Here is a 12,772-nt window from a genome sequence, read left to right on the forward strand (position 1 = left end):
TTTTTATACACATTTTTTAACTACTTGTAACGCATGCTGATATTTTCCTGGAATAAACGTTACCTGTTAAAAATCAAAAATCTCCTTCTCCTTTGCGTAAAAACAGAAGAATTTTGACGCGCATGCGTTAATGTGTTAACTACGTGAGCATCGACATGCTCATTAGCATAATGTGACAAGTGATTCAATGATAGTTGTTGGACCATTTACAAGTTTGCTACAATATACGGACATCGAACGTCACTCGTAACATTGCAGTCCGTGAAAACACATGCCTCTATTATGTGCATTTCACCTTGAAGCGGTCATTGACCAGAACCGTAAAAAGACAGTACAGACTTATTTGACCATACTAGACCAAACATGGAAACTACCGACAACTACACTTCCTGCAACATTTCCACAGATCATTGTGATTTTTCAGAAGAGATTGAACATGTGCATTGGACGCCTAACATCATCTACTACGCAATTGTTGTTCTCTTTGCCGTAATAGGTAACCTATTGTGTATAGCTACGTCTGTAACTATTATTCGTCACAGAAAATCTTTTCCATATATGTTAATATGTATTCTCTCCGTGAGTGATTTACTGATGACGATATGCGTGCATAGTATCAGTATTGCCAGTCTCGGTGCAAGGCAATGGATTGGTGGTGACATAACATGTGGAATACAATACTCCCTCTCGTGGGCATTTTTGAAGTTTTCATTTTTTTATCGTCCAGGCACAGACCGTCGATCGCTATCTTGCCATCAACCGGCCATTACTTTACAAATCTGACGTCACCACGCGGAGAGTGAGAATTGCAATTACGTGTTTTGCTGTGTTCAGTTTCGCCAGCTCCATTCCTACAGCGATCGTCAACAGTGGAAGGATTGGACTGAAACACGGTTGGTTTCTCTGTCTGAACTACAACACGGACACGACTGATACATATTATGCGGCGATATTACCACTGAATGGAACTTTGTTTGACGTCGCCTTGTGTGTGTTTTTGTTTTGTAACATAGCTGTGGCTAGAATTCTGTGTAGATACAGGAATCGAAGCTATGTGGCGGAACGAAGTGTCTCGGAACGACGGTTTGCCATACTCATTATTGCCCACTCTGTGGTGTTCTTCTTGTTCTGGGTACCGTATCTCGTAAGTATACTCAGGACACACGATAGTAATTTGACGGAAAACATTACCCGTTAAAATGTTCCTGGATTGCGATGCAAGTACTATCATAATACCTTCCATAGTTGTATCTAAAATGCAATCATCTTCTCGAATTTTTTTTATTTTTTTTTTAATTTCCGGCGTTTTGAATTGTGCGATACTGTCTGTCACAGAAAACAGTGAACTAATTATTTTTTCATTATTTTTAAATATAATTGTAAACTTTGTACTAATTGTGTATACTAATATCACTGAGTTGTAGATTGATTTAGTTAACTCGCTTTATAACTTCAATACCCGTGGCATCAGATTTAATTAATGTATATTGAACTGATATTACCATACCTTTTGACCACTCATGCTAAAGCTTATCAGAACACTTCTATTTATAACGTATCTAAGCCAAGTGAACAAAATATGACGTTAGTTAATGGAATCTCGAGGATTGGAATACTTTTAGTGACTGTGTTTCTTTGTATATTTTAATAATTTAATGTTTATTATTCTCATCCAATCCATAGATTAAGCAGGCTAAATAGATTAAATCCGCAGGAACTGATAAAGATGACTTGTTGAAGGCATATACCTCTTATCTCTTTACTATTTCTAGCTGAAAATAAATGTACTAAGTATGTCTAAAATTCTTAACCAAATTATTGCCATGTCTGTAAAAGGGAGGCCATATTTGATTCTAATGTCTGCTCACCTGCGTAAATAATGCCGATTAATTACGATGAACTGAGCATTATTACAATTTAAAAAACGTGCGTATTCGCTCTGGACCATTTTATTAATCATCTCCAAATGTGTTTCTTATTATCAGATATGTAAATTACGACATTCAATAATTACAAGCGTCAATCAATAAATCAAACGACCGAGCCCGGAAAATTGATTAATCTTAATTAATTGATTGAAACTGTAGACACACAAAAACAATTACTAGTATGAAATAAACTGATTGTAAATTATGAGTTACGAGATACGACACAAGCGACACGAGTATTGCCAGAAATAAAGCGACGGTTCTATTGATATACTACAAATATAAGTACACACAATGCATTTCAACTTGAATATAACATTTATTAAATTTGGTATGGAATATATTCGCCTATAATATAACGCAAGCTGTCGTACACATCTCTAACTAGAGAATAGCCGTGTAAATTACTTTATAAATTAAATTAATAACAAACAAATTATGTTTTTGCAGAATTTCTTGATTCTGAGTCGAATTGGAGTAAATTACGATGTGAACGCAGAAACAGTTGCCTTTCCACTGCTGTATACGAACGTCGTGCTGAACCCTATGTTATACGGTGTCTTCAAAAAGTCTTATAGGAAAGGGTATTGGTACTACTTACACTTAGTTCTATTTTACGCTACTTGTTGTACGATCAATCCGCTACATGGTAAGTTGTTATAATTGGGTGCACCGCATCTTGAATTTTCAAGGTGAATGTTCCGGCGAAGCACTCCACTATCACCTTGAAGTATTTCATTAGGACTACGTGTATGTGACAATGCCCTCACAGTTTAGAATCAGTTTACCAACAGCCAATCATATTGCTTCTTTCTTCAACGCGCTTGGCCAAGCTATCATAATCTTCGAGGCGGAACTAATTCACTATTTAAGACGCGCACCACTCTACCTTGTATTTATATGGGCTCTGCGCGAGCTGCCGGGTGAGCTGCTGTGAAACACCGGTCGAAGACATCTTTGAAGACATCCTAAACAACCAAATTTAAATATGTTGCATATGTACAGAATATTCATACTGTTTAATCATAACAGTTTAATACATTTACATCACGGTTACTATTTTAGTAACCGTGTTTACATGCACTCATCGTTCATACTGTTTAATTATAACATATATATTCTTCGTTCTTCGGTTTAAGCACACCTTTTGTTTTCACTATGATGGTTGCCAGGCGGTGAAAATGCCTGACCCGAGAATAAATGTCGCTGCACACAGTGCAGTGGTAGCTGTGTTGGCTTAGATGTAGAGGCGCTTTCTGGCAGTCATTGTAAGCTTTCTATTGGTCGGTAAACTTTCTATGGCGCAACCACGTGACATAGACGGTTATGAATAGAATTACCGCACGGTGTTGTAGAGGGAGGAATGTCCGAACGGAACAACACCGTGCAGGCGGACGATGGTGCACCGTGACGGAATTGAAGTTGCATCTCAAAAGTAAACGTATACTTCTCGTATCTGTCTACAAATATACTCAGTGAACATTTATGTTATGTTGACTGACCGTTCGGATTATTGCGATACTGTACATAATGATGGATCCTACTCATACCATGCCAGTGCCATACGTTTACCAATCATCCGTCCCGTCGTACGTATTGCAAGTGCAATATTATTCTTATAACAATACTGTGACATAAATTGTAAGTGAAAAGTACAGAGCCCTGGCAGTGTGAATGAAAAGCGCGCATGTTTGGATACTTTGCAACAACCCATTGCACATGTTTATTTTTAAGACTGCTGATACACACTTACTGGATTGAGTTGTCAGCAGAATTTGTGATACATACATCCTGTCTCTCCCTGTGGCATAATGGTATGTCTCAGACGATTTCGACCCAACTCGCACCAAAACCAACTCGCACCATACCAACTCGCACCAATGCTAACTCGCACCAATGCCAACTCGCACCAAACCAACTCGCACCAATTGGCATTGGTGCGAGTTAGCATTGGTGCGAGTTGGTCTGGTGCGAGTTGGTTTTGGTGCGAGTTGACCTGTGACCGTCTCAGACAGTGGCATGGTGATTGTGAAATGCCTTTGAATGTGCTTAGCTCAGTGTTGTTGGCAATGAAAATAAATATGACATCATTGACCCGAGTCTCCTACTTTAAATTGGTAGAGCTCGGATTAAGAGTGGTTTATTCCACTACCAAAATTGGCATCCTCTGCAACACTGATTTGTCGGCTATTTCAAGATAACCAATCATTTCGTTATATACATTTTATTATTTGCATGGCCATAAATTAGCTAGGGTATTTAAGTTGTGACATAAAGGAAAATCTTTAGTCAGGAAGGTGACCTGACTTGATCCTGTAACATCTTGTGATGCTGATTCCTGACTCCAGTGAGCTGTACCCTATACAGGGGTACATATGCAGACGTGCTGTGCAGTAATCCCTGCTGATCAACAGGAACCACTGAAGCTCACTGACTGAGCGCGAAAGCCCCTTGGCGAGAACGAAGTTTGAGAAGGGGGGACACTCTACCACCAGAGTGACGTCATAGCTTTACAATTATTCGAATTTAAACAGTAATCAATCATTTACCTTAGAAAAAACAACACAAAAACTGAATACAGTTAAGTGCTAATCTATTCAAACCACCATCACAATCAAATTCGGCAAATTAGCGACAAAATACACGTTTTCCCGAGTCTGAATGGCCTGAACTACTCCCGTTGTACCAGTGCTACCAGTAGCAGCAGATAGCAGTGCAATTGCCGATACTCCTTGGACACAGAGCACGAGTTTAAATTGTAGTGCAGCTGCCTCGACAGTGTGCCAGATACGAAGGAACGCAACATTGCACATTGTTGTCCAATGGAGAGTGGAGTGTTCCCTGCAGCATCGATCAAGTCTCTAATTTATTTTATTTTACAGTGTATCCCCCTCCTTGCTGGTTCCAGTGACCAGCATCCCTGTTATTTGTTTATTAAAGCACAGTCCCTCAACACAATATATATTCCAACAACAAGTTGAGGGACTGTGATTAAAGTACAGGAAACCGTATATATTGTGTTGTGTTGATTTGTTATAATCGTTACTGGTATATTTCTTTCTCTGCACAGTCTCAGTTGTGGTGAATCGGTCGTTTTTGGCCTCAACGTTTTTTTGCTCGGAAACGCAAGGGCGATAAGACTCGATTTTCAAGAACGCAGGTCGCTCGGATCGGACGGTTTCTATTGTTTCGAGTCTGTTGTGTGTCTAGAAACATAATAACTTTGTTTTTAGGTAAATATAGAACATGCTCTGTTCCAATAAAGGATTTTGATATGCAAATCAAACAATTGTATTAGTTCCTTATTGTAACGTCTCTCATATAAATAGTCCTGTACTCCCCAGAATTTGACAATGGTACTAGCCCAGAATTGACTTTCTGTTCAGCGCGTCTTTGATTGTAGCAATGTTTACGCCACTGTACGAAAATACGCACACTCGCGAATTTGACAACATTCACTTGAGCGTTTTAGGATAGTGGGAATAGAAGCAAATAGATGGAAATGCCAGTTACGTCACTCATGAAGATTGATGATTCGATTGCTGGCCGGGATAGATGTATTTAGTGTTCATTTCTATGCATATTGTCTACACCTGCGATTCTCAATTTCGATGTGTAAAATCATATCGCTGCTGTGGACGGCGACGGCTGACAGATTGTTTTGGTTCTGCGGCTCTCTTGGCATGGGCAACTGATTTTTAGGTTTCTGTTTTTTTGATATTCTGACGTTCACTTGGTCGTATTTTGCATATACCACTCAGACACTGACAACAAGTAAGTAAACGGGCCGGAACATAATCAACATGCCAGTGGGACTCTGAAGTACGGCAACCGAGGTGGCTCACAACATGGCATTTTATAAAACCATTTTTACAATTCATTTACATTTTGAAAACAAATTTTTACTTGTTAATCCTTTTTTAAACACCATTTTCGGTCCTGGAATCAATTTTTAAAACCCACTTTCGTTTCTGGGTTCTGTTTTTATTTTAAAATCCAATTGTTTAAATCCATTTTCATTTTCAAAATTCATTTTCGTTTTCAAATTCCATTTTCATTTTCAAAATTCCATTTTCGTTTTTAAAATTCATTTTCATTTTTAAAATCCATTTTCGTTTTCAAATTCCATTTTCATTTTCAAAACCATTTTCATTTTCACTTTTTGACCTGTAACCTCGCCCTCTAACCCCATATGACGTGACTAGGAATTGTAACTCGGATTCCGGATTTTTTATTTCCACCGGTAACGATTCCATGGCAAGCTTATTTACGTAAGTTCTTCTTCTTCAGACTATACCCTATTTGGCCGTGGTTCCATAGGGGGTTCTTATCTTCATCTGTCGTATGCCTGTACATACACCGATGGCGCTGCCTTGTATACCGACAGTACCTTATCCGGTACGATAACACAGCAGACCCACAGCTGTAATTTGTTATAATCTGAGTATCAACGTTACAGCTGATAAAACGAGAGCTCCAAAGTTGATTAGAATAAGTTATAGTCGTGGTTTTGCTGCGTTTGGTACCGGGTAGGGTATTGTCGGTAAACAAGACAACGTCGTCGGCGGACAAGCCTGACCACAAATGCATTTGACGTCAAAATGTAAGCCAACCGATGAAGCCCAAAACCCTTTATGAACTAAAATAGCCACGGAACCACGGCTAAAGTTATAGTCTGAAGAATAACTTACGTAAAAAAGCCTTACCATGGAAACGTCACTGGTGGAAATAAAAAATAAATCAGGTCAAGTTGAAATGGTATACAAAACACAAATCGAATCGAAATGAGAGTCTTAGTAAAAACAATTAAAAACAGTTAAAGTTAAAGCGATAGGCGGGGAACAACAGTGATTTTTATGTAAATTCTGATGGAAAATTTGCTTCAACGTGAAAAATACTTATATACCTATACTTCAAATGTCAACAAAAACATGAGAATGGATTTTAAAAATAAAAACGGATTAGGAAAAACAAAAACGTATTTAAAAAACGATAGATTTTAAAAATGAAAATGGATTTAAAAAAAGAAAATGGATTTTAAAAATGAAAATGGATTTTGAAAACAAAAATGGATTTTAAAAACAAAAATAGATTTTGAAATCAAATATGAATTTTAAAAACAAAAATGGATTTTAAAAATGAAAATGGATTTTGAAAACGAAAATAGATTTAAAAAAAGAAAATGTATTTTTAAATCAAAAATGAATTTTGAAAATGAAAAAGGATTTTAAAAAAGGAAAATGGATTTTTAAATCAAAAATGAATTTTGAAAATGAAAAAGGATTTTAAAAAATGAAAATGGATTTTTAAATCAATAATGAATTTTGAAAATGAAAAAGGATTTTAAAAATGAAAATGGATTTTGAAAACGAAAATGGATTTTAAAAAAGGAAAATGGATTTTTAAATCAAAAATGGATTTTGAAAATGAAAACGGATTTAAACAATTGTTCTTTTTAAATGAAAACAGATATTAGAAACAAAAATCGATTTCAGAACCGAAAATGGTTATTAAAAGGGAATTATAAATAAAAATGAATTGTAAAAATAGTTTTATAAAATGCCATGTTGTGAGCCACCTCGGTTGCCGTACTGAAGGCCCCGGAGAAAGCGCCATCTTACAATATTAATGAACGAAATTTACATTACAATTCCATGCCTCCGAACAGTCTGATATTTTAGCCCTGCGTACAGTGCTGTGTGTACGGGGACGCGTTCCGTTGATAGATGTCCCCACCACAGCCCTGCATACCTCCATATACAAAGTTCGGGAGCGCACCGGAATTGGTGCGCAAGTTAAAAATAAGTAGTTTCCCGGTTGAAATCGGCTGAAATGACGATAGTTATCTGTAACAACCATTACAAAGTTATCTGAAACTGAAATGTCTTTAAAAAACGACTAGTAAAGACGGACACGCGGAGGTACCGGAGAAATTATTCACCAAACGCCGCCATTTTTAATTTCATTCACGCGACAGAATGCGATAGTTTTTAGGGCAAAGTGGCCGATTTCAATGACAATTGGACTCCGAACTGGGAGTTCTGGATATATCTGGTAATCGATCATCATTTTTGGTAGCTGGGCATGTTATTTAATTAAAAAAGTTACATTTTTCAAAGTCCCGGACTTTGTCTATGGAAGTTCGCAGGGCTGTGGTGGGGATAGCCCTGAGTACAGTCCTGTAGGTTGGCCTCCTTCCGCTGATCAGTCGGCCCCCACAGTCCTGAGAAGTCGCATAGACCGGGGATTCGACACCCGCCTACAAATTTATGGCGGAGAACCGTTCTGCAGTTTACATGATTGTAACCAGCTAAAACATCTATCGATCAAATCCAGTGATCACAAATACCCTTTTTGTGGCCGAAAAACGAACCTACAGCACTGGAACGTTGGCAAAAACTAGTTTTACGCAACGAAACAACGTTTTGTTTATAAATACGTCAAGAACAAGATGGCGGCGTATACTTTCGGTTGACGTTGGAAAATGTCGATTTGATCGACTAGAGTGGGAAATCTTATGTAATTTCACTTCCAGTTAAGGCATTCAGAATAGTTAGACGTGACGACCTGCTTATTTTTTAACTGCAAAGCTGAATGCCTCTTAAATCGCCCAATACATTCCTTCACAATAGTGTCGAATCCCTGCTCTATGCGCCTTCTCAGGACTGTGGGGGCCGAATGATCAGCGGAAGGAGGCCAACCTACAGGACTGTACTCAGGGCTCTGGTGGGGACATCTATCAACGGAACGCGTCCCCGTACACACAGCACTGTACGCAGGGCTATCTGGTATTTATGCTGGATAACAAAGTATACAGGTACTGTCTACAATATACTGCATAATGGAAATAACATACCTATCTAACCGCTGTTGATTTTTGTACAAAATTCCAAGAACACAAAACAAACAACTGACAACAATCGACAAAACAAAAACACTACACAGTCACTGTAGCCTCACCAGTAAGAAAAAGATACTGTGGAACTCATTGCAAATGTAAATACAAAATAAATGTCAGTGAATACAATATTTAATAATTTGCAGCCTCCATGGACAAGTTCACAGTCTCTAATATTGCAAAACCGTTAGTTGTGAACTGAACTTTAAATCTCATCAGGATATCCACATGAAGTTACATAGATAGAAAACAAAATGCAATATTAAGACAAGAAAATTATGTATTTCAGATGACAATATATTCTACGAGCGCCGAAGTCATCGCCAGAAACGATTTGCTATTAGGACAATCTCTAAACGTCTGTGTCACCCGGTAATCTGCCAGAAAACTCCATCGGCAACATGTGTCTCTATGGCTGGGGACATGCCCCATGGACGTAACGACGGCCAACATACAGTCAATTCAACTAAAACGCGTCTGCAACTGGCAGTGCCAAAAACGCCAACTATGTTTAACGTGATTGTGTCATCATACCAGAATTAAGAGATATTTGTGGAAGAAGTGAACGATCTACCTGACACGAGTCGTCTACATGAACTCTACGGCAAAGTTGCAAATAATGTTGAATCAAGCATGTTCGTGTTAGGTTTCAACGATTTCATGGTCAGTTGTTTCAAATCAGAGCACAACTTGTCGGAGCCGAAAGTTATAAAAGTAAACCATCGACAATAAGATCATTAAACAAGACCATCGCAACTCATTACCGATAAGCACCGCCAGCTGTATCAACTCAGTACACCGTCTGAAAACCGGGACGCATGTACGGCGACGTCAGTTCCAACATCTGACCTGGATACCCTTGGTACCGATGGTACATAACATAAAACGCTACATTACTCAATACGCTATAAACTTACGCACACACTGTTCGAAAACATATGCTTTATAAGCATCACTTGCATGTTATTAAAATTAAAAGTTAATATAATTAATTTAGTAATTACAATCCAGCGTGCGGTGGTATCTTTGTTTGCAATAAACCGTGGTTATTACGAATGTTGGAGAAGGAGAATGTTGGACTGTTTTTGTACATCTCGAGACGTGAAAGAAGTATATATATATATATCAGTGTAGGTATAGGTATATTCATTGCTTATAAAGAATATGTTCAATACCTCCAAGAGATATAATATAATATTATTTCCGTGAGAAACAAGCTAAACTCTCATATTAAGAATTGGGGTAGGATACTCGGTGGTGGATCTTGAAGAGCGCGTACCCATGTTTATGTTTTCACGGAGAAAAAAGTTGAGTTTGTGTTACACCACGGTCCGTGAAATCATAAATAAGAATAAATAATTAAGGTACATTTCGGGGATTAAATGACAATAGTGTTTTTGAAATAGTTATTGAAATAATAGTGAAGTCTTCATTTCCAATTCTCAATGTGCGAAGGCAGAGGAGAGGAGTGTATATTAAAAATCAGGAGCAAGCATGGTACATATCACCAAGATTAGTGCCCCGCCGGGTTTGGATCTACCTTATTTCAGAAACCACTAACTGGAAAACACCCCAACACCCAGATGGCAAACGCATGACTTTTCGCGCAGTACATGACAGGCTTCCAAGAAAACATTGATGGCAACATTCTCTGCTTATGCGTTTATCTGTGTGGATTGCGGTACTTCATTTATCAGCGTGAATTGCAGAATGCACATTAACAAAATGAAAGACAGTGACAGTGTCTTCAAATGACATATCATTGTAATATTTTTCTAGTGAAGACACGGTTATGGAAAAAATGTCACCGAAATAGTTGATAACAAGACCCTTTGGGTGACGTAGAACGTTTTCGGTCGTATACTGCATTCTTCCACCAAAATGAGGGACACTAGTATAATCGTGAAACTGTTCGAATTACGTAAATCTGCCACAAAATGGGTAAAAAGAAGGCTTATTTGAATAAATTAGCTGGGAAATTAGATATTACAGAATGTACATACATTTGGATATTACGTTGGCAAACAAATTCTACCCCAAAAGTAATTTTACATCAGTGATCACGTGTCACCATAATGATCACACAGTTTATTTTTCAAAATTACTTTAATTTTGTTCTGCATTTTGTTCACGTGTAATCAATTGTCATGGCCATACAAATCAAATTAAAAATATCTCATGTTTGACGGTGTTTATCCATGGTCGCCATAATCTATAACGTATTACCTCAGCTTCCTCCGTCTGTTAATCCGCTTCGCTACTGAACATATTTTCTAGTTCTAATCTCAATTATAGCATTGGTTACACATGCCTTTCTGCAATAGTTTCTAGATCTTGGAATTTCGCATATTAATAAGATGACATGGCCATTGCTTGTTTATAAAATTAAAGTTACAGACTAGCCTTGAAAGAACTATTGGTGATTTCCAGGAGGGTCCCATTATACCAAAAAAAATATATATTCGAGAGTCCTTTAGATATACCGGAAAACAGAAATCAAGTGTATTATTACATTAAGAGTTCGCATATTTAGATCCAACCAATTAAATTTAAGTTAAGTGTTAAATTGGAGTTGATTGTACCTCATATATGTTTTTAGAAACATGTCATAGGTTACATGCACTTGAGTGGCTCACTTACTATGCCATTAATACAAGCTGTCTGTTGGCAATGTCATTGAGCAAGATAATCACTAAACCATGCATATGCACTTAACCCATATTCCACTGAGCCTGTGCAGTAACATATTTGAATCAACGCCTTGTTTACCCCATACATGGGCTTTTGATGTAAGTCATAATTACACATATTAATGAGGTCACATGACCATATAATGCTCATTGGATGTTAGTCATGTCTTATCCGATGTCTGTATCATATAACACTGGTTGCATGTTCCCAATTGCAACAGTGCTTGAGTATAACATTTAAGCAAATTAATGAGGTAATATGACCATATATGGTCATCTGTTTAGTCATTTATTTTCATTATTGCAGTGGTTGCCCGTTTGTATTATTAGAATTTCTCTTGGTATTATTACAATTATGCATATTAATGAGGTCACATGATTATACAAGGGCATCTGATGCCTCATTCATAGGATTGGTTCTCTAGATATTATAATTATGCTTATAAATGAAATCAAATGACCAAATATGGTTTTATTATGTTAAGTCATATCTCTTGTAATTCTTTGCCTATTGCTTCCAGGATAGCACTAATTGCATGGTTGTATCTGTAACAGTGCTCAAGATAGACATGCATATCAATGAGGTCACATGACCACTATCCCGTCACCACCATCACAATTGATCAGACTCCTACGATACATTGAAAAATAGTAAAAACTAGTTGATAAGTTTATGGAAATTAGATAACTATTATTGCTACTAAAACCTAATCAGACCTGTGGAGTATCCCAGAGCACATGTGTATAAAATAGTTTAAATCTGTTGGGTAAAAAGCTTAATATTTGATAATTAGTATGCAAATCAGGTCTTTATATATGTGAAGTGTTATACAATATTTTGTAGTGCATGCATAATATCTTTATTTCCTAACACAGAATTTTTATAACGTACATTGCTAAGACATATCCCATAGCAAGTATACAGCATAATATTGGCTATGTTATCGTGCATATTCAGGGTTGAGAATGAGAATTGTAATTTTAGCTGAAAGCAATGTAGCTGGGGTCCAGGCTGACATCGTTAACGACTTCAGAGTCTATGTCCAAGCCATAGGTTCTGCTGGGCGACAGGGCAGCTCACTCAGAGCAAACCCAGCCAATCATGTTAATCGTTACATATTACCTAGAACACTTGGAAACCACTTCGGATTTTATGATTGCACTGAAAAGAGTCGCGAACATGTCGCATTGGAGACACCGCGAGTTGTCTCCCTTTGACCATACACTGGTACAGACTTCTTGCAGCCGACAACAAT

General features: G+C 37.5%; 1 protein-coding gene across 1 annotated transcript; it reads left to right on the top strand.

The window, feature by feature from the left end:
• The first annotated feature begins 363 nt into the window (after positions 1–363).
• Positions 364–12,734, top strand: LOC144347228 (C-C chemokine receptor type 5-like). The gene is given in 4 exon segments (XM_078007352.1): positions 364–720; positions 722–1,144; positions 2,379–2,577; positions 12,475–12,734. Coding segments are annotated over 4 exon segments (1,239 nt in total).
• The last annotated feature ends 38 nt before the right edge of the window (positions 12,735–12,772 follow it).

The sequence above is a fragment of the Saccoglossus kowalevskii genome, chromosome 3 (assembly GCF_978046115.1).
Source record: "Saccoglossus kowalevskii chromosome 3, keSacKowa6.1, whole genome shotgun sequence".
Taxonomy (NCBI): domain Eukaryota; kingdom Metazoa; phylum Hemichordata; class Enteropneusta; family Harrimaniidae; genus Saccoglossus; species Saccoglossus kowalevskii.